General features: G+C 38.7%; 1 protein-coding gene across 20 annotated transcripts in view; it reads left to right on the forward strand.

Annotated features, from left to right (window-relative positions):
• Pigl (phosphatidylinositol glycan anchor biosynthesis class L) overlaps positions 1 to 27,387 on the forward strand; it is a 95,460-nt gene that overhangs the window by 10,617 nt on the left and 57,456 nt on the right. For 14 of the 20 annotated variants that reach the window (XM_074046773.1, XM_020172956.2, XM_074046775.1 and 11 more), the window contains exon 2: positions 161 to 260. The exons of the other annotated variants lie outside the window; for them this stretch is intronic. In XM_074046773.1, coding sequence (XP_073902874.1) covers positions 161 to 260 — 100 coding nt within the window. The remainder of the gene's footprint in view (positions 1 to 160; positions 261 to 27,387) is intronic. 20 annotated transcript variants of the gene reach the window in all.

Below are 27,387 nucleotides of genomic sequence, written 5' to 3' on the forward strand. Positions count from 1 at the left end.
TAGTCCTCCTATGAAGTGTTATATTTTCTTCAACTTTTTATCACAATCACACATTTTTTTCAGTAGCTTTAGTTCTCTAAGGAACAAGACAGGATAAGAATAAGTAAACAGATAGGTCTCCACTGTTAAAGAAATATACCACTGTATTTGTTATCCTCAGGAAATTACTACAATCAAGGAGAGATTCGAAAGAAAGAACTTTTGCAGAGCTGTGATGTTTTGGGGATTCCATCTTCCTGTGTAATGATTATTGACAACAGGTAATTTATTAGCAATGTAGAAATTCATTTGCAATAAATATGCAATGGCACACTCAACGGGGATTAAAAAAACTCACATGGGTACATAGAACATCTTATCTGAGAAGTGTACTTTGAAAAACTACTTTTTTTGTTTATTTTTGCTACTGGGGCTTGAACTCAGAACCTACACCTTGAGCCACTCCACTAGCCCTTTTTTGAGATGGATTTTTTCAAGATAGGGTCTTTCGAACTGTTTGCCCAGGCTGGCTTCGAACTGTGATCCTCCTGTTCTTTGCCTCCTGAGTAGCTAGGATTACAGGCTTGAGCCACCACTGCCTGGCCACATTTGTTTTAAATGACAGCATAACTAAAATAACTTTCTTCGACTTCCATTCAGATTGTTTACTCTTAAGATAGCTATCTCTCTTTATGCCTACATCTTTAAATTTTTTACTACAAATTTCAAAACTACACAGAAGTATAAAGAGCAGTATCACGAACCCCATATGCCTGTACCTAAACCCAGTAATTATCAAAACTTTGCTATACTTGCTTTACCTATTCCTACTTAATATTATTTGTGTATATGATGTATTTTTTAAGAAAGCCTAAGGCATCAGACTTTTTCACCCCTACATATTTAGGTATGGCTCTTTTAAGAACGTGGACATTTTTTTGTATAGCTACCATGCCATTATCATCACATCTAACAGTAACAGTAATTCTTTGGTGTTCTCTAACACCCAATCCATATTGAAATTTCTCAAGGTAGCTCAAAAATGTCTTTCTACATTTAGTGTGTTCAAATCAGAATCTAAACAAGTTCCACACATTATAATTGGTTAATATTCCTCTATGTCATTGATTTGTTGAAACTGAGTTTGCTTTCATATAGAATGTTCTACTTTCTGGATTTGTCTGTTTCCTTCTGGTATTGTCTACATTGTTTTCTTTCATCTATATTTCTTGCACACTGGTAATTAACTATAAAGGCCTGATTAGTTTTATGTCTCATTTTTGGGGACAAGAATACTTCAGAAGCTGTACTTCGTACTTCACATTACCTCATGTCAGGATATGCATCTCAACCAATGACTGGTGCGATGGTGTGCGCCTGTCATCTCAGCTACTCTAAGAAGCAACTCAGCTACTCTAGAAGAAGCATGGTCTGGGAGAGAGATCTAATCTCAAAAATAACCACTGCAAAAGTACTGGTGGAGTAGTGTAAGTGGTAGAGGGCCTGCTTAGCCAGCACCAGGCCCTGCGTTCTACCCCAATACTGTACTTAGAAAGAAAAACAGAAGAAAAAAAAAAAAAACTGGAGTTTGAGTTTCACAAGGTTTTGGGCTTAAAAATCTGCTCTGTATCATAAATGAACTTGCACTCGCTCCTCTTTTTTTGAGAGGTTATTGAGTAACAAGCAAGAAGGTGATAATACATCTTAAACCATAATGAAAAGTTCCTTTTAGCATGCAAAGAAAAAAACTTGATCACCCTAAACATACATAAAAGGCCAAGGTGGTAATTTTGCCAATGTTTTCAGTTTGTTCATTAAAAAAAATTTTTTTTGTTCTGCTATCTTTACAGGAGTACTAGAGAAAGAAATTGTATCTTTAATCCTTATCTAGTATTGTCATAATTCTCAGACATTGTCCAGGAGCTAACTCCAGTTTGGACAGTGTCACTATCTACAAATAGGTAAATACTGACCAATTTCTAAGATAAGGTAGTAACTTTACTTACATAGTTGACCTCATTCTGGAACAAAGAAAGTGCAGGAAGACACTGCTCACTTGTCTAGTAAGTGGTTTCCAATATATGGACTCTAGACACACAGCTAAGGAGCTGGTCAACCTCTTAACCAAAGTTTGTCAACTCAACTCTATTCAAAAAGAATGTACCCACCACCATCACTCACCATTTGTTTATTTTCTATATCATTATGGTAAACTTGGGATTGGTTTGGGATTTTGTTTATTTGTTGTTCTTAGAATACTAGAACCAGTGCGTTATTAGATAAGGGAGTTACAATAGGCACTGCTCTAGGCACACGTGGGTGAGTAATAAATTACACATGATTGCTCATTCTGCTGGGTACATTTAAGTGGCCTCTCCTATAAGAGGTCACCCAGAAGCAAGATGGATCTAGTGTGACTCAACAGCATCCTTAAAAACCAAGTCCAGGGCTGGAAGAGTGACTCAAGTAGTAAGAGGGCTTGCCTAGCAAGCGTGAAGCCCTGAGTTCAAACTTCAGCACTGCCAAAAAAAACCACCCAAGTCCTTCCCACTTTCTGTATGGCTGCTTTCTTATCAACATGGTTACACAGTGATGTCACATGCAGGCATGAGTATGTCCTGCCAAGGAAAGGAATATTTTCCTTCTGCACATGACTTTATATTATAGAGAAAAACCAAAAGGCCCAGCAGACTTTTTCTCAGGTCTCCTGCCCTATATGGCCTACTGCCATCACCTGTACAACCTTCCCAACCACTGTAGCTACTAGATCCTAGAAAAACCAGTCTCCTGTGCAAACAAATGACACTTTTCAGCAGAGAACTAGGAATGGGGAAAATGATTATTTTGGTTCACCATGTTGCAGAAATTGTATGCATGGTTTTGTTCAGTGGACAGAATAGTTTAGGTTAGTGAAGACCTAGGGCATTGGCCTATGCTTAGGCCTAGGTATAGGACTGCCTAGGATACAGGGCAAGTGTCAGTTCCATAGCAAAGATTAACACAAGGTAGGTTAAGCAGAGGTAAACCAAGGAAAGCAGGCCTGAAAGACTGGACATTCTATGGATAGCACTTTGGAAGATCCACAGCAGAGCCTGGGGTTGGGGAGAAGATATTAATGGCTCTAATATGATTAAGACCAGTTTGTTGAGAAAAATTCAGTCAGTCATTAAGCTTAGTTCCATGCATTATCCATGAGCTCAGTCACTCTCCTGAGGTTCTTTTTTCATTCCAACATCTGCTTTAGTTAACTATTCCCCTTCCCCAAACAGAAAAGGTAGCAGAGTTTAGGTGAGCTATGAATGAATTAACCTTGGCAAAACGTGCATCTCTTCCTGTTTGAACCTTCATGACATCACACAGAAATGTAAAATGTGAATAGTGGAGAGGGATGATGAATTTTGCACTTTAGAAAACCATTCTTATAGCATGGGTTAAAGAAATTAAAATCATAGACTAGTTAACCTGTTGCATTTGTCCTGGTAAAAGGAGAATGTCTCAATTTAGAGTAACAGCATCTGAGATGTAGATCTTATTTAAGAGAGTACAACTGAAGGATTTCAAGGAACAGGATTTGGAATAACAGAAATTCACCTGGATTTCTAGGTAGATAAAGATTAGCTAAGGTAGTTTGCCAAGGAAAAGAATTAGATTATAAACCAGGCATGGTGACACAGGCTTGTAATCCCAGCAGTTGGGAGGCTGAAGAATCTCAAGTTTGAAGCCAGCCTGGGGTATATAGTGAGTTTGAGGCCAGTCGGGGATATATAGTGAAACCCTGTCTCACAAAAAGAAAAATAGTTATAAGGAGATAATAGATTAGGGGTCTTTATAGGTGGGTTAAAGCCTTTGGAATGAATGAAATTGCCCATTGATTAGCTGGAGTGAAAAGAAAGCAGGATAATGAGAAAAATTTGAAGTTTGTTGTCATGTAACTGAGTGGTAGGGGTAGGGATACTTCAGAAAATAATGGGAAAAAAGAATTGACTGCCCACTGTTAAATCAAATGAACATGGCATAGAAATTTTGTATTCTGCTTTTTTTCAGAATAGCATCTTAGCATTTTCTCATGTCATTAAATAAACCTTAAGTCTTTAATGGTTGTAAAAATTTGATCATAAAGATGTACCATAATTATCTGGGTGTGGTGGCACACGCCCATAATCCCAGCTACTTGGGGAGCCAAGGTAAAAGAATCTGAGTTTGAGGCCAGCCTAGGCAAGATACTTGATAATTTTATGTAACTTTCTCCTACTCTTGGATAGTTGGATTTTTCTAATGTTTTAGAATTTAACGTTTTACTAACAAATCTTTGAACCATAAGTAGATTTCTAGATAACGAATTGTTGGGTCATAGAATAGAACTTCTTGTAGTTTTGTTTGTTTAGTTTGTTTGGGGGCTTTTTTAGCAATGGTGAATGCAACCCAGTGCCTTGCACATGTAACCTTGTAGTTTTCTTCATCTAGCTACTAAACAAGTGGTAGAGCATTTGCCTAGAAGCACTGTACCCTGAGCTCAAACCCCAGTATCATTACCCCCCCAAAAAAATCGCAAAATAAGTACTAGACAGTTCTTGCTATGATTACTTATTGTTGATTTTATTTGTGTTTGTGTTATTGTTGTGAATAAGATTTTTTTCTGATATATTTTATAAGAATTTCCTGCTAGTATATAGAGGATGTATTGATTTTTAAAATTTCTTTTGTATTTATTACTTAAGAAATTTCTATTAAAAGCCTAGCAGTATTTCACTTGCTTATCTTTGGTTTTATAGGTAAATCATTTATCTGCACATAATTCTATTATGGACTTTCATTTTTTTCAATATATCCCCTTACTGTTTTGGGTGAAATTCTTTACACTGTTTTTTGTTCTGTTTTGTTTTGTTTTTGGATGCTAGAGTTTGAACCCAGGGCCTGATGTATGCCAGGCCATCATTCTACCACTGAGCCATATCCCTAGTTCCTTAGACTATGTGAAACAGCATAGTAAGAGAAGGCAAGTCAATCTGCATTCATGATTTGAGAGCACATCTACTATTTGACCATTAAGGGTGTGGGTGCTGGGTGCTGGATATCAAAGATATTCTTTATCATATTAGGCATTGCTGAGAATCAATGTACATTGTATTAGATAGGGAGAGGGCGTGCCTGTTCATTCAGTATCCTACAAAGAGGGAAGAAAACAGTTTAAGCCAGGCACCAGTGGCTTATGCCTGTAATCCTAGCTACTCAGGAGGCAGAGATGAGGAGGATGACTGTTCAAAGCCACCTCTCACAAATAGTTCACGAGATCCTGTCTGAAAAATACCATTAATAGAAAGGGCTGGTAGAGTAACTCAAGTTGTAGATCCTGAGTTCAACTCTCAGTGCTGCAAAAAAAAATTTTTTTTAAAGATTAGATTACTTCGCATTTTACATGGTTTAGGATAAACTATCGGGATCATCATGGGAGAATTTCTTCTCTTTCTATGTCAGTGGATTTTGCTCTAAAGAGCACAGGTCAAGACAGACTGCCAGACTGATACCCCAACCTCATCAAGCTTTGTTTCTAAATGGCCTCTGTAAAGATACATGGTTCTGAGTTGGTTTATGCAAGAAATTGTTATCTTCTTTGTCTCCTCCTTCTCCTCTTCTTCTTTCTCCTCCTCCACCTCCTTCCCTTCCCCTTCCCTTTCCCCTTCCCCTTCCATTTTACAATGTGGGTATATGCTGGGATTTGGTTTTTACCTATTAGCATTAATAGTACTAGTAATATTGGGTTGTTTTCTTTGGGCTTTGTTGTTGTTCTGGGGTTTTGGTTGGTTGGTTTGGTTTTGGTACTGGGGTTTGAACTCAGGGCCTCTCGCTTTCTGAGGCTAGCGCTCTACAGCTTGAGTAGTATTAGTACCCTAATACTAGTAATAATATTGAGTTTCTCTACCAGTCACCCATTTGCACACAGGCTCTGCCTGGGCAGTGTTTGCTTTGGCCCAGCAACACAAGTTGCTTTTTTCAGAGCCAGATCTGGTTTGTGAAAACAGTAGTGAAGCCAAAGATCTTGGCTCTCAAGACCTTTACTATCAGGCTGGCAGAGTGGCAGAGTGGTACTCTCAAGTGGTAGAGTGCCTGCCCAGCAAGCATAAGACTACTTTCAACCCCCAACACCACTAAATAAATAAGTAAATAAATAAATAAATACTTCAAGAAGCCAGCCTTCAGATTCAAGGAAAATGCTTCTTAGTCTACGTGGGCTACCTTAACAAAATGCTGTAAACCAGGTGGCTTAAAAACAAAACAAAAAAAAACCTCTCTCATAGTTCTGCAGGCTGGAAGTCCCAGATCATGCCAGTGTCAGTTTCTGATGAGGGTTTGCTTCCTGGCTTACAGATGGCCACCTTCTCACTGTGTTCTTACATGGTGGAAAGAGAGATTTCTTTCTCAGTTCCTTTTCTTGTAAGGCCACAGGATCAGTTGGTTTAGGGCCCACCCTATGATCTCATTTAAACTTAATTGCCTTCTAAAAACCATAACTCCTAATGCACTCACATAGGGCATTAGGGCTTTGTCCTATGAATTGTAGGGGAGACACAATTCATTCTATAACATTCTTTCTCAGTCCTCCAAAATTCATGTCCTTATTGCATGCAAAATATATTCATGCCATTCAAAAGCTCCCAAAAGTCTTAACTCATTTCGGTATTAACTCTGAAGTCTAAATTCCAAAGTCTAATCCAAATGTCTCAAAAGCAAATATGAGCACATTTCATCCTGAGACTAAATTCCTCTCCAGCTATGAACCTCAGACCAGTTAAATGTTTACAAAATACAGTGGTAGAGACAGGGAGAATCCGAAAAGAAGAAAAGGGTGACAGATCCCAGTCAGGTCCAAAACCTGGGAAGGTACATTCCATTCAGGCTGGAGAATAGTCCTCCTTGGTTTGATGTTCTACCCTAAAGACCACAGGGACTTGTGGTGACAGTGATAGTCCTACTGATTTCTGGAAACCTTTGGGGTCAGTTTTCCTTGTCCTTGAAGGATGATGCATGTTTGTAGCCAGATAGCTCTCCTAGCTGGTCCTTTAGAGTCTAAGAAGTTCAATAGTCTTCTTTTATTCTGTGCCATTTTTCCTTTCCCCTGGTTGATGACATTTATGGTTCATTCTCATATTAATTTCTTTATCAAATGATTAACTATACCCTACTGTTCTCTTCAGAACAAGCTTTCTCACTTTTTACAATATGAACAAGCTAAAATTCTTCCAATCATTTTAGTTCTGGTCTAGTTTACTCAACAATTTCTTCATCAAACCATCCCTCAACTCACATTTTGCTATAATCAGTCAGGAGGACCTTCATCATATTCTTAGAAATCTCAGCTAGTTACCTAACTTCATCTTCATAAGTCCTGTCTTCCACAAACACTAAGACATACTTCAGCCAAATTTTTGTCACTTACAGGGATCACATTTGCTCATTTTTCAATAACATAGTCCTCATTTCCATCTGAAACCTTATCAAAGGCCTTTCATATCCATACTTCTACCCACATGTATTCTCTGAGAAGATGGAGGTTTTCCCTCCAGCCTTGTTTTACCTCCTGAGCCCTCACCTGAAGAGCTTTTCATGTCCATATTCTACTGACTCTCCCTTCCTGGTAATCTAGACGTTTTTAGCATACTCCTCAAACTCCTGTAGTCTCTACCCATTATCTTGTTCCAAAGCTATTTCCACTTCCACATTTTTAGGTATTCATTATTTCATGCTATCAAAATCTATCTTAGTCTGCTTGGGCTGCCATAACAAAATGCCATAGAAGTATATTTTCTTGTAGTCCTGAAGACTGGAAGTCCCACATTAAGGTCTGGCACATCTAGTTTCTGTTGACATCCCCTTCTTTGCTTGCAGATGGCCACCTTCTCACTGTATCCTCACATGATAGAAAAAGAAAGAGATTTCTCTAATTCCATCAGATTAGGAACCCATCCTTATGACCTCACTTATACTTAATTACCTACTAAAAATCTTATCTCCAAATACTGTCACATTGTAAGGGATAGGGCTTTCGCATAACATGAATTCAGGGGAAGTCAATTTAGTCCACAGCAATACACAACTCTCAGTCTTTTAGCCTCTCATACATAACCCAGAAAAGATAAAGCTTTGGAATCCTACTTTAAGCTATTTTGATCTGTTGCAGAGAAATATGAAGGAGAAGAAGGGAGAGGGAAGTTTTATAGAGGACCTATAACCCATAATGGTAAAGTATGTATAAAACCATTACTAGCAGTGCCAAAAAACACACTAACACATGATTTTACTTAATCCCCAAAATAATCCATCTGGGCCCCAGTCAGTGGCTCATGCCTGTAATCCTAGCTAATCAGGAGCAGAGATTAGGAGGATTGCAATTCGAAGCCAGCCCAGGCAAATAGTTCTTGAGACCCTATCTCAAAAATACCCATCACAAAAAGGGCTGTCAGAGTGGCTCAAGGTGAAGGCCCAGAGTTCAAGCCCCAGTCCCACACACACACACACACAAAATTCTCATCTTACAGATAAGCACTTGACACATAGTGAGAGGTTGATTAATTTGCCCAAGGTCATCTAATCTAACTAATAAGTGGTGCAGCTGGCATTTGAGCTGAGGCCATCTGTCTGCAGAGCATGTACTTCAACCAGTATATTTCCTATCTACTCCATGCCTGACACACAATTTCACAAAGACTGTCTCATTTATTCTGACTAACTGTACAAAGTAGGTTTTATTATCTTTTTTGTTTCACACGAAGAAACTAAAACGCAGAGAGATTATGAGAAACTCTGAGGTTACACATTTAAGAAATAACTGCTAGGGCTCAAAAACATGAAGATGGAATTGATTCCTGACTTTCTGCAGGTAAGTAGGTCACCACTTTGTTACTGTATTTGAAAGACCATGATGGATTTAAGAATGCATTAGTGCTGGGCATTAGGTGGCTCACACCTGTAATACTAACTACTCAGGAGGCAGAGATCAGGAGGATCATGGTTCAAAGCCAGCCTGGGCAAATAGTTCAAGAGACCCTATCTCGAAAAACTCTATCACAAAAAATGGGGCTGGTAGAGTGGCTCAAGGTGAAGGCCCTGAGTTCAAGCCCCAGTATGACAAAAACAAAAAAAAGAAAGAAAGAGTGTATTTAATTAACATAGTGTATTGGTCATCCCTTTGTTTTCATTGTTCTGAACTTGGGTGCTTGCTTTCAGGGAAACATTTAACCAGAAGAGTTCACCCAAATAAACCCCTCATAGAAAAAATTCAGCTCTCAAGGAAAGAAGGCATAATATCTTGGTCATTAGAGAACTAATGGTTGCAGTTGGTAACATTACCCAGCTCTTTAAAACATAGGATCTGCTAATTTAATGAGTTATGTAATATTAAACTGCATGTTTCAAGCCAGGTGTGGTGGTATATGCTTGTAATCCCAGCATTTGAGAGGCAGAGACAAGATAATCTCAAACTGGAGGCCAGCCTGGACTACATAGTAAGCTTTGCCTCGTAGCGAGACACTGTCTCCAAAAAAAAAAAAAATTGAACTGGCACAGTGGCTCAAGTGGTAGAGTACCTGCCTAATAAGCATGAGGTCCTGAATTCAAATCCTAGTGCTATCAAAAAAATAAATAAATAAACGACTGGAGATGTGACTCAAGTGGTAGAGCATTTACCACCTACTTTGCAAAGCCCTGAGTTCAAATTTCAGTCCCACCAAAAAAAAGACATGTTCCACAGATGTTAATAGAGACCTATTAAATACCCAGAATGGACAAGCACTGTGCTAAATGTTGAAGAAAGAGAAAAACAGCTTAAGGTATAAGAGATGAAAATGTGCTGAAGGTCAGGCCTTAAAGGGAGATTAGAGACCCTTTCTAGGTACTTGGAAATTATATGACTCGAAAATGCATCCTACATATTTAGTTTTCACCTGTTGCTCTTCTGCTTAACATAGTAGGAAGAACTATAGGACTGTTTCATTTAAATTTCAAAACAGAACAGAAACACATTTTTATGAATAGATAATTTCTAAACAGAATACATACCAGGCTCTTTTTTTTTTTTTTTTTTTTTTGACAGTACTGGACTTTGAACTCAAAGCCTTGCACTTGTTAAGCAGGCACTCTACCACTTGAGTCATTCTCCATTCTCCCATCCCACATACCAGGCTCTTTAATAAGTCAAACTGCTACCCAGTTAGGGGTTAGGGAATAAGGAAACTCACTTTCATTCCACAGAATTCTGTACTTTAATTATTCTGGGGTTTTTTGTTTGTTTGCTTGCTTGTTTATTTGCTTGTTTTGGCACTGGGGCTTGAACTTAGGGCCTCACATGTGCTAAGCAGGTGCTCTACCACTTGAGCCACTCTGCCAGCCCTCAGTTTGATTACTTAGCAAGCCTGTATTTCTTAATGTAAAAAGTTTTTGAAAAAAGACTATCCATATATATCTAATAAATTATACAAATTATTCCTCTCTCTCTCTCTCTCTCTCTCTCTCTTTTAAAGTGGTACCAGGGTTTGAACTCAGGACTTTGCACTTGCAAAGCAGAGACTCTACCACTTGAGCCACACCTCCAGTTCATTTTGCTCTGGTTATTTTGGAGATAGGGGGTCATGTAAACTATTTGCCCCAGCTGGCCTCAAACTGAGATCCTCCTGATCTCAGTTTTCCAAGTAGCTAGGATTACAGGCATGAGCCACTTTTTTCTAAATCTTGTGGTCTTCTCTTGAGCCTGCCTCATTCTGATGGATGAATAGGAAGAGAGGCAAGTACACTGCTCCTGAGAACTAAGACTGGCAGTCGTGGGGACTCAGGGATGCCTAATTATGATAGAATAAAGCCAAAAAGATCCCCAGATATAACTCATGCCCATTAGAGTGCTTTGGGCCCCATTACCTGTGATTTGGTAAAATTGCAAGGTCTCAAAGTTTGTGGCCAAAGAAGTAAAATGTATTTGTGATGATGGATATGTGAATTAGCCCAATTTGATTTGTATACACAAATCATTGGCTAGGTGTGGTGGCACACGTCTGTAATTCCAACACTCAGAAGGCAGAGGCAGAATTGTGAGTTCGAGGCCAGCCTGAGATACAGAGTAAGACCCTGTCTCTAAAAAAGTAAAAGAAAATAAATCACATCATACCATGTAAATATATATAATTGTTATTTGCCAATAGAAAGTAAAATAGCTTTAAAAAAAAAAAAGCTATTCACAGTCTAATCCCGTGTCCCTTCTCAGCTTCATCCTCCAGCACCTATATGCACACATATCACCTCTATTTCTACAACAAAAATAGTCAGGGTTGCCTGGTACCCCAGTCTGTGTCTATCTTCTACGTCTGCCTGTCTCATATATAAGCTGTACCTCAGACATACTCTGCTTTCTTACATGTCCACACCTTTGCATCTGTTGGTCCCTCCCTCTAACACCCTTTCTCATTTCCCAACACCCTTTGTCCTGTCTTTCTAGCAAACTCCTGTTCAGTGACTGATGGAGTAGTTCAACTGGTAGAGTGCCTGCCTAGCAAGTATGAGGCTCTGAGTTCAAACCCCAGTACCACCAAAAAAAAAAAAAAGTCTCCTATTCATCCTTCAACCCTCAACTCAAAAATTAGATTGTGATTTGCTCAGTTTCTTTGGGCACTTTTGTTATATTTTCATTTCTCCTTATATCCTACATACACATTAATTTCTTAGTCTATGATGTGAGTGCTTCTGTATTATCTCCAACCTCTGTCATAACCCTTAATTAGTAGTAGCTGTTCAGTTATGTTGGATAATGAATGGCTCCAGTTATATTATGTTTTCTAACAGCCATTATATACTATGGTCTGTAAGAACTCTAATGATGTCTATCCTGTCCTGTCCCTTTTCTTTATTTACCCGATAATGGAGAAATGGAGATTAGCAAAATGATTTGTGAGACCTCATTACTTTCTTTAATTAAAATTTGAATCCTTACCTTGCATAGATATCTTTAACTTCTAGAAAGTTCTAAATGAGTACTGAAGTTTCCCTCAGTGCTGGGGATGGAATCCAGGACCTCATGCATACTAGGCTAGTGCTCTACTACTTAGCTACATCCCCAGACCTGGAAGCATTTTTCTATGTCTGTTTATTTTGCCATTCCATAGATTGGGCTACATTGTTCTAAGGTCTCAGCACATTAAAAAATCTTCATTTTTCTCCCAGTGCTTCTCTTAACATCAGTGTGGACATTAGGAAGCCCAACACCTATTTTTATATGGGGGGGCGGGGCTTGAACTCAAGGCCTACAGCTCGAGCCACTCCACCAGCCCTTTTTTGTGATGAGTTTTTCCAAGATAGGGTCTCACAAACTATTTGCCCAGGCTTACTTTGAACCACGATCCTCCTGATCTCTGCCTCCTGAATAGCTAGGATTATAGGCATGAGCCAACACTGTCCAGCGGCTGAACACTTTTATAGATTAAATTTAGCTGAACAAGGCAAGTGAATCCAATACCTACTAGAAAACATAAATGAGCCCAGCTTGCTAGCAGTTCCTGGAAGTTTTTGTGTTTTCCAATAAATCTATGTAAATCATACAGAAGAGAAGCCATAAAGCAGAGTCTGGACTATTGGAGCATGTTGGAAATTAAACCCTCTCTCCTCTTGAGACCCAGTAAGAACCTTCCTCCTATAATAGATAACCAAAAAAGACCATATGCTTACTGCCAAAGTGGATTTGACCAAGTATCCTTTCACTGTAAGAGATTAAAATAAAGCCTCTGCGGTCCTTTTCTCCAAATGCACAAAGAACAGCCTGGGCTGCAGCTCAAAGGCACAGTTCCAGTCCCTGTTGGCAAGAACAAGGCAGGACTCCAATCCTCCCAGAGGAGGCAAAGGACAAGAATGTTTCCTAGAAAAGAAACTAGGGAAGGAGACCAAAATGGACCATGCTGTTATGAAGCTGTCATATGAAAACTGAAAGCTGCTTCAGTATTACTTTAAAGCAAGATTATTCTGGAAACCAAAGACAACCTGGGCCTATGAGACTATGACTAGGAGAGTCAGTACAAAAGACATAAAATGGGACCAAGGAAGGGTGGCCTAAGAAAGCATGAATTTGTGTCTGGCCCTATTCATTGGAAGATGTTATTTGGAAAAAGACTTGTAAATATCACAAAAACAGGATTTGAGGTGACTTTGTATATTTTGACATTCATCATAGCATAAATAATAGTAAAAAGTTGCTAGTAACCTAAATGTCTAGCAGTAGACTGTTAATTGAATAGCACATTAAAGCATAATCTAGAGTTTTGTATACATATTTAAAACCCTGGAAGTTGTTCATAATATAATATTGAGTTTTGAAAAAGAGTATATACTTTATACTTTTCTGTATTTTCCATAGGTTTGATGAGCATGCACTAGCTGTAAAGCAAAAGTTTTGTTAGATTTGTTTTATATTATTATCAGATGTATCTTTTTTCAGCCTTTATGCTTGATTTTTTAAAAATGAAGAGACAGCAGCACCAGGTGTGGTGGCACACATCTGTAATCCTAGCACTTGGAAGGCTAAGGTGGAAGGATGACATGTTTGAGGTCAGCCTGGGCTTTATATTCTAAGTTCATGGTAGGACTGTCTCAAAAAGGAAAAAGAAAGGAAATAGAAATAAAAATGAAGAAACATTGAATAAAAAATCAGATTTTTATACTTTTTTTTTCCCACCCAGTGTTGGGGATTGAACCCAGAGTTTCCCACATACTAGGCAAGTCCTCCACCACTCAGCTAACATCTCCACCCCTTTTTCACTTTATTTTAGGATAAGATCTCAAAATCCTCTCTCCTCAGCTTTTTTTTTTTTTTTCCCTTGGAGGACTAAGATTTCAGCTCAGGACTTTGAGCTTGCAAGACAAGCACTCTACCACTTGAGCCATGCCTCCAGCCCTTCAGCTGCCTGAGTAGCTGGGATTATGGGATTACAGATGTGTACCCACACACATAACTCATAGGTATTTTGATAATTAATTTTTAATTATACATATATATAAACCAAAAGGAAAATGAAAAACATCCAAATCCTCTCCCTTGGAGATAACTCTTGCCAATACTCAGTGCTAACCTTTCTGTGTATATCTGCAGATAGAAAAATGTGTGAATTCTTTATTATACCTTTAGAAAAAGTAGAAATTATTCCATAGGTGCTATAGTTTTAATAGAGCAAATCAAATGTTACTTGAACTTGAAACTTGAACTAAACTTCAGGTGAGTGTTTCCATCTAATCTGATGATGATGAATTAATTCCTACAAAATCTGTCAAAGTAAGAAGAAAACAAAATGAAATGTTTTGGGAGTGCAGTTAGTGAGGTGTTATTGTTGTTGATATGTGTTCCAAGTTACCTGCTTTTACTGACTGCCTGGAGGAAATGAGCATACCTGGACTTATTCCCAGAAACCTTCCTCTCCAGATCCCCATAATATTATTATTTACTTTGTCAAGGTCAAAGACACATTATTTTCAGAAACTATGATTCTCCAATAGTGTTCTGAGCTAAAGAGAAAATATTCTGGTTTAATTTTAGTGAAAAAGGTATTATCAATTTGAAGACATAAGGAAATATTTTAGTAGCAAAACTAAGTTTGAGGAATTTAAATGAGGATAAACTAGCTAGACCTTGGAAATGGGCTGTTTGAAGGGGAAATAAATAAGCTAATACTTAATGTTAGTTTTTGTTGTTTGTTTTTTGTTTTGTTTGTTTTGATGGGGTTTGAACTCAGGACTTCGCACTTCTAGGTAGTCACAGGACATGAGTGAAGACATTATGTGAGCAGAAGAGCGTGACAGAAAATGTTTTGGGGACCTTAATCTGTGGTTGACAAACTGAATGGCCTTGAACAAGATAAAGCCCTTCATTACTCCAAACTTTAGCTGCTTTTCAATACAGAGGCAATAGTATCTACCTTTTGCTGTTGCTATGATAATTAAAGATAATAATGAGACAGAAAACATAAATTCAGAAAATAGACATTTTAGTAGATAGCTATATAGAATCTGTGCCAGTCATGCAGTTATATGATGGTATATCTTTTACTAAGCATCAAGCATAACTGGGCTGGGGTCCCACTCCCATCGTGGGGGAGAAAAACAAAACCAAATACTTCTAAGATAGAGCCAGTACCCACCTCACTAACTTACAGTCCCCTTTCTGCACAGTCTAGTCTGTTACTGCCTGGAAATCTGTTGCTCCTGAAAATTTCTCAGTTTTCTTTGTGGGAGTATAAACAAACATCTGAGGACAATTCCAACAGACACATTTTGTGCATTATCAAAGCAGCTCTGTGCATTGGTTAGGCATGAAGTATGCAACAAAAAGTCAAAGACATACTGCTCAGATTCAACTTTCAACTGTGCACTTACAGATGAGTCATTTACTTAACTTCACTCACCTTGCTATAAATATAGCAAGATCCTCCCCATCTATAAAATTGGAATTGTTGAGCTAAGAGAGTAGATTAACAGTAGAACATTTAGTTAGCATGCGTAAGACCAATACATTTTTTAAAAGTAGCACATATATGCTATATTTTTATGTATTTAAGAATATCTATTTGTCATCTTTATACTAAAGGACATCTTAGGCAGCTACAAAATTGTGTTACGCAGTCAGTCCTCTGTGGCCACAGATTTATACATCTGCAGATTCAACCAAACACAGATCAAAAATATTTTTTAATTCCATCTTTTCTTCTGAACAGGTACAGACTTTGTTTGTTTGTTTTTGGAGACAGGGTCTCACTATGTATCTCAGGCTGGCCTCAAACTCACTATGTAGCCAAGGCCAGCCCCAACCTTGACATCCTCCTGCCTTGGCCTTCCCAGAACTAAGATTACAAATATGAACCACCAACCTGGTCAGACCTTTTTTTCTCATTCCCTAAGTGGCACAATGTAATAACTATTTAAATAGCATTTATACTTTCTTAGCTAGCATAAGTAACCTCGAGACAATTTAAAATATATGAGAAGATGTGGCTTGCTTCTACGAATACTATGCCATTTTATACAAGGGACTTGAGCATACCTGGATTTTTGTATCCAAAAGAGTCCTGGTACCTATCCCCTGGTGAGGAACAACTCTACTTCCTTTCATAAATGTTTAAGTAGATATTTGGTACCAACATGATTTTTCTCTCTTTTGGAATATTTTCTCTGCCTGAATACCAAGTTATTTTTATTTATTTGTTTATTTGTTTATTTATTTGCAGTACTGGGGTTTGAATTCAGAGCCTACACCTTGAGCCACTTCACCAGACCTTTTTTGTGATCGGTTATTTCAAGATAGGGTCTCTCTCGTACACTATTGGCCTGGGCTGGCTTTAAACCTTGGTCCTCCTGATCTCTACCTCCTGAGTAGCAAGTATTACAAGCATGAGCCACAGACGCCTGGCTACTTTAACTTCACTATGTTATGCTTTTTTTGTTATTTGTATGTTTTGTTTTGTTTTGTTTGGTACTAGGAGTAGAACCCAGGGCCTCATGAATGCTAAGCAATCACTCTACCACTGAACTATGGCCCACTAGTCCCAGTTACATTTTGGTGTTGATTGTTCTAAATTAGTTTTTTCCTAGGACATGGTAAAACCTTTGGTCTGTTTTATTTTTCTGCTCCATTAGCTTTGTTCTTGGAACCCTTAAAACTCTTCAAGGTACTTCCCCTGTAATTCTTTGAGACTTGGAAAGATATTTTGAGGTTATTAGATTTTCCATCTTCTCTTTGGTAGTATTTTTCCTTCCTTTCTTCCTTCCTTCCTTCTTTTAGTTTTGAATTTGTCATACATAGATTTCCTCTGTTGGTTGGTTGTTTTGGGAATTTTTCTCATGTTTGAATGGGCCATCTACCTGCTAAAGAATAGTTTTGAAGGACAAAAGAGGGTCTGGGTACCAAGCTAGGGCCATCTAATGCTTCTACTGGATTTTGTCTTCAACACTAACTCATCAGATCTTCTCTTTGCTTTGCTGTGGAGGCACTTACACTTTTGGTGTATTCTTTTGTTCATCTCTTGGTACTCTTCTGAGGCAAAGGTGCACTAGAAATAGCTTGTTGACATGATTTTCCTTCAAAGTACATTTCTCTTAGACCATTTATTGTTTCTAGATCTTGTAGCATTAAATAAAGATCACTGGATGCCTCTGAGGATGGTGAGACTCACTTTTGTGGGTCTTCCATATCTTCTTAAAAGTCCAAGGTACAGTACATGCTGGATGACTGTGTACCCCTTCTTTCTTAGTAGATTTCACAGTGTTAGGTCTGTCTGTCTCATGATTTGTGGTTTTCAGAAGTGGTTTTCCTGCTTTGTTGAAACAATTTTTACTTCTTTTTTTCCTTTAAACAATTTGTAAGGTTTTTGTTATGGAAGTTGTCTTTTTTTTTGGTTGGGGGAGCATACTGGAATTGAACTCAGGGCCTTGTGCTTGTGCAGGTGCTCTATCAGTTGAGCCACTCTGCCAGCTCCAACTTTTACTTCTTTTGTTATTGTTTTCAATGGAGTTTGAGGGAAAAGAGTGAAGTGAAACTATCGCCAACAGTACAATTTTCATTTTAGACAGATTACTACAGGCATTTGAAAGGAGGATAAATGTGAGACCAAAGAAAGGAACATACAGTGTGATAGAACAAATGCTTGTCCATGAGTCATGATTGTGGGATCCAGTTTTTGGCTCTGGCATAAACCAGCTGTGTCTCATTTGCCAAATCATTTCCCCTGTATGGGCGGCAGGGCGGGGCGGGGCGGGGGGGTTGTTGGGTTTTTTTTGGGGGGGGGCAGTGGTACTAGGGATCAAACCTATAGCCTTGCACTTGCTAGGCAAGCACTCTACCACTGAGTACACTCCCAGCCCTTCTTTTTTCTTACATGTAAAATGAGGTCAGATGGTAATCTTTACCTATACCTCCTGACACTATTCTTCAGGATCGGAACAGGACAGATTTAGGTGTGGCTATTCTTCTGTAAATGGAAGTTCATGTCCTGTGCTCTGCAAGATGTCTGGTAATTCAAAGCACTTTCCATTTACCAAGCTCTGTATGTTTAATGACATATCCACATTAGAATATCTCCATTGTGACAAGCTGGAGCCCTCTCATCAGAATACTGTGTAGGGATATAAGAGAAGCTCAGATTTAACCTTTTTTTTTTTTTAAACTAAAATTAGTTTAGCCAACTAACTCTTACCTCTACAAAAATTGTACTGGAGATCAAAAACTTTACATATGAGGCAAGTAACTGTCTAAACTGCAACAAATAAATATAGACAGTTTTACTATCCAGAAGAAAAGTTATTGAGTTGTTTTTGTTTTTTTTTTCAAATTATTCCCCCACCACGCCAAATCCCAAGAAATACTTTTTAGTCATTTGTAGGATGTTCAAGGGCCCTTGGGGTAAGAAAATTTGCAACTGCCTGTGTGTGTTGCAACTTAAGACAATGTGTTGCTACATCTATTTGGTAAAACTGTCTTGGTTAGGTAGACCTAGTTCTTCAAGGCTGAGACAGCTTAACCCACTAGTTTCTATGGTAGAGGATTGATGGGTTTTGTTCTTTTTTTTTTTTTCTCCTTTTGCTTTTTTCTCTTTTCTTTTATTAATACATGCTACTCTAGCATGTAACCTATTGATTTTCTTAGCTAATTTTCAATAATAGGTACCAAGACAGCTCAACGGAGGGTCATCTTTTTAACAAATTATGTTAGAACAACTAAATAGCCACATGCAAAAGAATGAAGTTGGATCCCTCCTTTCACCACACACAAAAATTATCTTTAAAAGACCTAGGTAGTTTACTCCAGAGGCACCTGCACACCCATGTTTATTGCAGCACTATTCACAATAGCCAAGTTATGGAAACAGCCAAGATGCCCCACTACTGACAAATGGATTAAGAAAATGTGGTATTTATACACAATGGAATTTTATGCAACCATGAAGAAGAATGAAATGTTATCACTGGCTGATAAATGGATGGAATTGGAGAACATCATTCTGAGTGAGGTTAGCCTGGCCCAAAAGACCAAAAATCGTATGTTCTGCCTCATATGCGGACATTAGATCAAGGGCAAACACAACAAGGGGATTGGACTTTGATCACATGATAAAGCGAGAGCACACAAGGGAGGTACGAGGATAGGTAAGACACCCAAAAAACTAGATAGTATTTGATGTCCTCAATGCAAAGGAACTAAAGCAGATACCTTAAAAGCAACTGAGGCCAATAGGAGAGGGGGACCAGGAAATAGAGAAAAGGTTAGTTTAAGAAGAATTAACCTAGAAGATAACACACATGCACAGGAAATCAATGAGAGTCAACTCCCTGTATAGCTATCCTTATCTCAACTAGCAAAAACCCTTGTTCCTTCCTATTATTGCTTATACTCTCTCTTCAACAAAATTAGAGATAAAGGCAAAATAGTTTCTGCCAGGTAGCGAGAGGTAAGGGGCAGGGAGGGGAAGGAGGGAGAAATGACCCAAACATTGTATGCACATATGAATAAAATAAAAATTAAAAAAAAAAAAGACCTAGGTAGGCACTGTGGTGTGCACTTTTACTCCCAGCTACTTGAGAGGCTGAGGCAGAAGGATCACTTGAGCCTAGGGGTTTGAGACCAACCGTAAGAACAGATCTTCTTGACCTTAGGTTTGATGAAATTTCTTGGATATGAAGCCAAAAGCATAATCAACAAAACAAAAAATAGATAAACTGGACTTCATCAAAATTAAAAATCATCAAAATTAAAAACTACATCAAGGACACCATCAAAAACTGAAAAGACAGCTAGATGCTGGTGGTTCACACCTGTAATCCTAGCTCCTCAGGCAGCAGAGATCAGGAGGATCACAGTTTGAAGCCAGCCCTGGGCAAACAGTTCAGGCGACCCTATCTCAAAAAAAACCCATCACAGAAAAGGGCTGATGGAGTTGCTTAAGTGGTAAGAGCACTTGCCTAGCAAGCTCAAGGTCTTGAGTTCAAACCCAATGCTGCCAAAAAAAGATAAAAAGGAAAGACAATTCACAGAATGGAAGAAAACATCTATAAATCATGTATCTGATATGGGACTGATATCTTAAATATATAAAGAACTCATAATAACTCAACAATAAAAAGATAAACAATCCAACTGAAAAATGAGCAAAGAGGGCAGGTGGTATAACTCAGTGGTTGAGAGCTTGCCTGATATACATGAGGCTCTGGGTTTTGAATTTTTTCTTTTTCTTTTCTATTTTGGTGGTGGTGGTACCTGTATTTGAACTCAGGGCTTGGTACTTGTTAGGCAGGCTCTCTACCACTTGAGCCATGCCCCCAGCCAAAGGCCCTGAGTCTAATGCCAAGTACTGCAAAAAGGGAGAAAAAAATAGCATGAGCTAAGAGCTTGAGTAGATGTTTCTCTAAAGAAGATATATAAATGGTCCACAAGAAAATAAAAAGATTTTTGTCATCACTAGTCATTAAGAGAATGCAAATCATAATAATTTATTTTTCAGCATTACGGGGGTTTGAACTCGGGGCCTTGTGTTTGCTAGGCAGGTGCTCTACCACTCGAGCTACACCCCCAGCCCTTTTTACTTTGGTTATTTTTGAGATGGGGCTTTGCATTTATGCCCTCACCAGGCTGGATCACTAACCTCCCATTTACACTTCCTGTGTACCTAGCTTTTATTGGTTGAGATGGGTCTGTTGAACTTGTAGCTCAGGCTGGCTTCAAACCACAATCTGCCTCTAGGACTACTTTAAATGGGTAGATTGTATAGTATGTGAATTAAGTTTAAATGAAAATTACTTTAAAAATTATAGTAATGCGAGCTGATAGAGTGGTTCAAGTGGCAGAGTGCCTGCCTAGCAAGCGAGAGGCCCTAAGTTCAAACCCCAGTACCACCAAAAAAATAATATTAACGCATGTTCATTGAAAAACAGACAGTACATAAATAGATCTAGTGAAAAAAAGGGCTGGAGAGGTGAGTGTAGAGTGCCTGCCTACCACACCCCAGTACTGCAAAAAAAATATATGTATATGAAATGTCTCCCACTATTCTGCTGCCATCCATTTCACTCCTCAAAAAGATCCTCTGTTAACTATTTCATGTGTTATTTTCCATACTTGCATATTTTCTAAATGTATATTTATATACAAATGCAAGTTATACGATTACATGAAATACCTATGTCATCATTTATTAGGAGCATTAATAAAAGTGATCAGCCTTCCAGAAGAATCTTTAACCATTGTGAAATAAATAAATTGCCCCCTGCTATTCACCCTGGAATTATACAGAAAGTAAAACAGTTCAATTACAATCAGTGGGTGAGTGTTCAAATGTGTGGAAAGGCATGACACTTACCATACAGTCTCTGAAATGGATCATTGTGTATACATACAGGATATAGGACATTCCAGCTGAACTGCTTATGGCTATGGATGACTTTGTTCTTTGCTTCTTATGTGTTTGTTTCCTGTAATGCACATGTTAACTTAAAAAAAAACCATAAAAGTTATTTTAAAAACCTGGAAAAATTATAATTATTACCTGTGGTACCCTAGGCTTCTGCTCCTAGGACATTCATTTGGAGGCTGATACTGGAACCCAGTCTTCATTTGTCTGCCCATACCGTCTTAATACCCTAGATAGTCAGCTGCTCTATCAGGTAGCTGCTTGTCTCTGAGATGCCTCACCTGAAATGTCCCCCCAAGGAGTTTTGTGTATAGTATATAACCTCTATTTTAAATCAAACCAGTGATCCCAAGCCTACCCCAATATTATTGAAAAGATGTGTAGTCATTTTCACATGACCACTTGAATGGGCAGGCTTAGTTTTATAATGTTTCAGGGCAATTTATATAGTGCTTCTGAGATAGTCCTTCAAAGAATCAGTTGTCTACAGAATAGTGGCATTTTTCATTCTTTCTTGTGTGAGAGAAGTCATTATAGGTAACAGAAAGGGAATTTTTGAGAACACCCCCAGGAAAAAAAGGACCAGTGTTGCCGCAAGAGTAACACTTGAGGTTATGCTGTAACTAAGAGCTACCTTAGGGGTGCAAATTAGGTCACCTTCATAAGTGGACCTAGGTTGATGCAAAAGGGCCAGTAGTGAGCAAGTTCTGTCATGAGCTGATTTAGACAGGTGATTTAGGACTGGAGCCTCAGGAGTTTCAGTGATGACTCTACAGGTGTTCAAAACTGTCCCCATTGGGAGGGAGTGGGGGCAGGGGGGAGAAATGACCCAAGCATTGTATGCACATATGAATAATAAGACAATAATAATAAAAAAAAAAAGACTGTCCCCACAAGCTAAATAGGATCACAAGTAACGGAAACTTTCCTAGAAACAACTGGGGCTTAATAGGCCAGCAAGTAAATGAGATTCTCTGGGCTTAGGACCCTAGGATTTACCCACAGATCCTGAAGAGCCTTACAGACTCTAGAAGAGTGGGCGTAGTGTCAGCCCTGGGCAGCTCCTCAGTACTCACCATGAGAAGTGGGAACTTCGTCTTTTACCAGAGAGGACTCTTCTCATCCTGAAGAGAAGTAGTGGCCATATTTGGAAAGTACTCCAAGATAAAGAGACTCCAGATAGTTCAGTTAGTCTGGCTGTTATATCTTTTTTTAGAATATTCTCAATTCTGTTCTGCATGATTCACATTGTAGACCTCTTATTAACTGAAGCAAGAATGTTAAGTGCCTAGAATAGTAAGTGACAAGTATAGATGCTCAATAAACATTAGTCCTTTCCTTTTTATTTTTAGGTGGAAACCAAGTTCATTAATCTCCCTGATCTCTGAATTCTTCAAATAGTACCCAGAAATTCCTTTGAAATATTTTTTGAACTAGTCATATTGCAGTTCTTTGCCCTTAACCTGAATTTTTGATTCCTAATTTGACAATTAGTCTTTCTTTGACCCCAAGTTTAGAATCAGTGCCTTCACTGAGAAACATCTCAGATGTAACTTGGAGCACCAGAATGTGTGTACAAGATTAGTAGTAAAGAAGGTGTCTCGGACTGTCCTGTTCTGCTCAGCTCTGTGTTGTGCTAGGTGGGGAGCAGAACAAACTCACCTCTCAAGGAGCTAAACTCTAGTAGCTCACACATATTATCACAGCTACTGGGGGGCTGAAATTAGGAGGATCACAGTTCGTGGCTAGCCCAGCCAAATAGTTCATGAGACCCCCATTCCAAAAGAACCAGAGCAAAATGGGCTGGAGGTGTACCTCCAGTAGTAGCACAAAGCCATGAGTTCAAATCTCAGTCCAATAAAAAGAAAAAGATTCAGCATTAGTAGAGCTAAAGCACAAGAAAAAGTACAAAGAAAGATCTCAAAAGACATATTCCACCTAACCTGAGCCTTAAAGAAAGTTTCTAAAGATGATGGCTGTCCTACATGATGTGAGCTGTCATCTGAATGGGTACAAGGTAGGCTGGTAAAGAAGCAGAAGAACATTATAGATAGAAAACCTGAAGTATCAGAGGCCCCAAGCTGCATGGTATGAACATTGGTGGGGGTGGGAGGAATAGTATAAACATAGTGCAAAACAGTGGTTAAAATGAGTATTTGCTCTTCTGAGCCATCTCCTTCCTGTTGGTATTTCCTTTTCCTCTTGCATGAAACCTGTCAACAACCTCATAATAATAATATCAGCTGGCCTAATAATAATATTAGGTCCTTATTCTCTATCTAATGCTAGTCTACATGCTGTAAATTTATTAACTTGTTTAATTCTCTCTTTTTTGAACTTAGGCACTCTACCACCTGAGTCACATTCCCAGCCCTAACTTATTTAGTTCTCAATTCTATGAGTAGATACTGTTACTACTTCCATTTTACAGATAAGAAAACTAAGTCAGAGAGAGGTTAAATAATTTATCCAAGGTATACCTAGAGCCATGGAGTTTCTCATCTCTGCTTTGTACTGCACATACAGCCTCTAGTCTGGCTTTCCATGGCCACTGTCCATCCAATCAGACTTACTGGAGCAGTATTTTATAAAAAAATACAGGTATTGATCTGCAGACTAGGTGAAATAGAGTTACCTGGGCTAGTTACAAGTTCCTAGACTCCATTGCAATCTTGAATCTAATTGGGTAGGGGATTAAGAATCTGCTTTTAGCTGAGGCACCTGTGGCTCACCCCTATAATCCTAGCTACTGGGAGGCAGAGATCAGGAGGATCATGGTTTGAAGCCAGCAACAGGCAAATAGTTCTTGAAACCCTATCTTGAAAATACTCAGCACAAAACAAGGCTGGTAGAGTGACTTAAGTGGTAGAGTGCCTGCCTTGCAAGTGTGGGGTCCTGAGTTCAAACCCCAGTACAACCAAAAAATTAAAATACTCAACACAAAAAAGGATTGGAGGAGTGGCTTAAGTGGTAGAGTGCTGCTTAGCAAGCATGCCGAGTTCAAACCCCAATACTGCCAAAAAAAAAAAAAAAGAAAAGAGGAATCTGGTTTTTTGTTTTTTGTTTTTTAACAAACTCCCCAAATGATGCCAAAGCATGAAAATCTCTGGGCTAGAGTCTCTGAATTGCAATTCCAAATTCCTGGAAAAGAAAAGTAGAGCAGACCATGGGTCAGGTGACCTGGGAGGGTAGAATTACGTATTTGGTCTTTGCTTAGAAGAACAGGCATGGGAACCAGCTTCTTGATAAGAAGGCAAAGGTAGATTCTCCAAGAAGTGACTGTGGGGTGAGTCCTTCCTCTAGGAATCTCTAGTCACTTGGAATTCTTGGGGGAAACCTCTATATGTACCCCAAAGTAGGCCATCCCCTTATCCCAGGTGCAAGATAATACAGCCTTACCTCTGATCTCAGTTACTTCTTACAAGACCACGGAAGCAACTCATAGTTCTTGTTTCTTGGAGGGGTCTCCCTTGACTCCTTATCCCCATCTCAGCTTTCCCTGCTAACCGTAAGAATGAAGTTCTTCTATTTTGCACAAAGCTGTACTGCAAATTTACTCTTTGTGATCCTTTTCTCCTTCTCACCCTCTAATCCAGTGTCTTCCTTATGACACTGGAACTCACTATTTTTTAGAGGAAAGCCTTGCATCTATAAGACAAGGCATAGAGACACATTTTTCATTGACCTTAGCTGATAGAGAATCCAAATGTCTCTCATTACTTTGTTAAACCACCCAAAGCAGTGTCTGTAGAGTGTAACTGCAATAAGTTAACTTATTAACACTTTCAATCCCTGAGCCTCCAGGTGAGGCTGCAATGAGCTCTTTCAGGAGCAGAGGTCAGGGCAGGGACTATACAACTTGCCAGGATCAGAGGCACTGACAGAGACAGAAAAGTGCAGGGATCTAAGTGTCCTGCACTCAAAGGAGTCAGGATAACCTGGAGGATCAGAACCAGGAGATAGGATATAGGGAGCTGAGGTCTGATATGAGTGAGCTCTGGGGAAAAGGAGTGATGTTCTAGGCAGTGCTGAAGCACTTAGCACTTGTCCATGCATGTGAGCTATCTGGTTGAGTAAACCAAGGATTTTTTTTTTTAAAGAATGAATCATTACATCTCCTAAGTATTCAACCAAGATTATTTTCATAATCTTGCATTTCATTCATCAGTCTGTACAGAATTACAGAGCTGGATCTATGTCCTAACAGAGTTTTCCTTGGCACTAATTTATACTTTTAGCAGTCTAATGAGATGCCAGCCTTGCTATCATTCTCCATCTTCCCACTACAGCATATTTAATCCCTACTCTAGTTTTTAGTAATTGGCCCATGTTCCTATTTTGCAAGTGATTTCCTGAACTGATCCTCTGTGATCCCACAATTAGTTTAAACGTATTAAATTCAAAGTATTAAACCCAACTAAGAAGAGTTTATTCAGGTTTTTTTAATTTAATTGTTTTGAGTTTTTTGATACTGGGATTTGAACTCAGGGCTTCGTACTTGCTAGGCAGGTATTCTGCCACTTGAGCCACTCTGCCAGCCTTTTTTTGTGTTGGATATTTTTGAGATAGGATCTCAGGTTTTTCCCAGGCTGGCCTCTGACCTTGACCCTCCTAATATCTGCCTGCTGAGTAGCTAGGATTTACAGACCTGAGCCACCAGCACTGGGCTTCAGTAGTTTTTTTTTTTTTTGCTAGATGATTATCAGCCTCCTGCCTACAAGGATACTACTTGTTATCCACATAAACTTAAGTAGATGTTACTTCTCCTTTGGACTTATTTCCAGTGCAAACTATTATTTCTCAACTGTTTTATAATTGGGGTAGGTTGCTTAATTTAACAATGCACCTTTTTCCTCAGGAGTTCCTATGTGACTGAGGATGTAATACAGCATGTTCCGAATGTGTGAGGCCCTGAGTTCAATCCCAAGCACCCCAAAAAGAAAAGAGAGAGAGAGAAAGGAAGGAATTCCTCAATATATCCTAAAGAAGTCATAGAATGTATATTGTTATTCCTCTTTTTTATTTATTTGTTGGTGCTAGGAATTGGACTCAAGACCTTGTGCATGTTAGCATGTGCTCTACCTCTGAACTATACCTCTATCTCCCTTATTCCTCTTTTAAATAAAGTCTATTAAAGTTAATTTGAGAGCTGGCAGAGTGGCTCATGTGGTAGAGCCCCTGCCTAACAAGTATGAAGCCTTGAGTTCAAACCCCAGTACCATAAAAAAAAAAAAAAATTAATTTGAGCCCAGTGGTAGAGCACTTGCCAGGCATGCACAGGCCCTGAGTTCAATCCCTAGCACCACCAAAACATAAATGAAATACAATAAATTCGATATGTATCTCAGAGAATTTCATTATGTCTCCAGAAGCTAGACTCAAAAATAGACTTGGGAAATACTCTTCTGTAGTAGCAGTGCTGTAGGATCTGCCCCACTCCCCTTGTGTGACAGCAGACAGGCATATCCATGCTCTGATTGTCCCCTCTGTTCATAAGAGTGTTGTGTTAGAGATTATCTCTAAGGTCTTTTTCATAATGAGCACTATGAATCAACAAACAGAATAATTGCCCTGAAAAAGGTATGGACCTTAAACAAGTTTGAAGATAAATATAAGCTGTGCAATCAAATTTGAATTTCAGATCAACAATTCTTTTTTAATGCTATATGTCCAAAATTTTTGTTAGACATAATTATACTAAAAATTATTCATGATTTATCTGAAATTCAGATTTTAACTAGCATCCAATATTGGTATCCCTAACCCCATAACCATCTCATTTTTGAAAGCTAGTTTCACTACTTTCTACTCTGATCTTGCTTGTCTCACCTGTCTTTTATCCTTAGCCTGAAACAGGTTGTAAGTATCAAATTGTTTTACCTGTGAAATAAATCCCCAGAATTCAGAAGGAATAGTTACCAATAATTCAATTCCTAGAACTAGCTGCCAAGACCACACCTGGACATCTGTTGGTTACAGCCTTGTTACTGATATT

The sequence above is a fragment of the Castor canadensis genome, chromosome 11 (assembly GCF_047511655.1).
Source record: "Castor canadensis chromosome 11, mCasCan1.hap1v2, whole genome shotgun sequence".
Classification (NCBI taxonomy): Eukaryota; Metazoa; Chordata; class Mammalia; order Rodentia; family Castoridae; genus Castor; species Castor canadensis.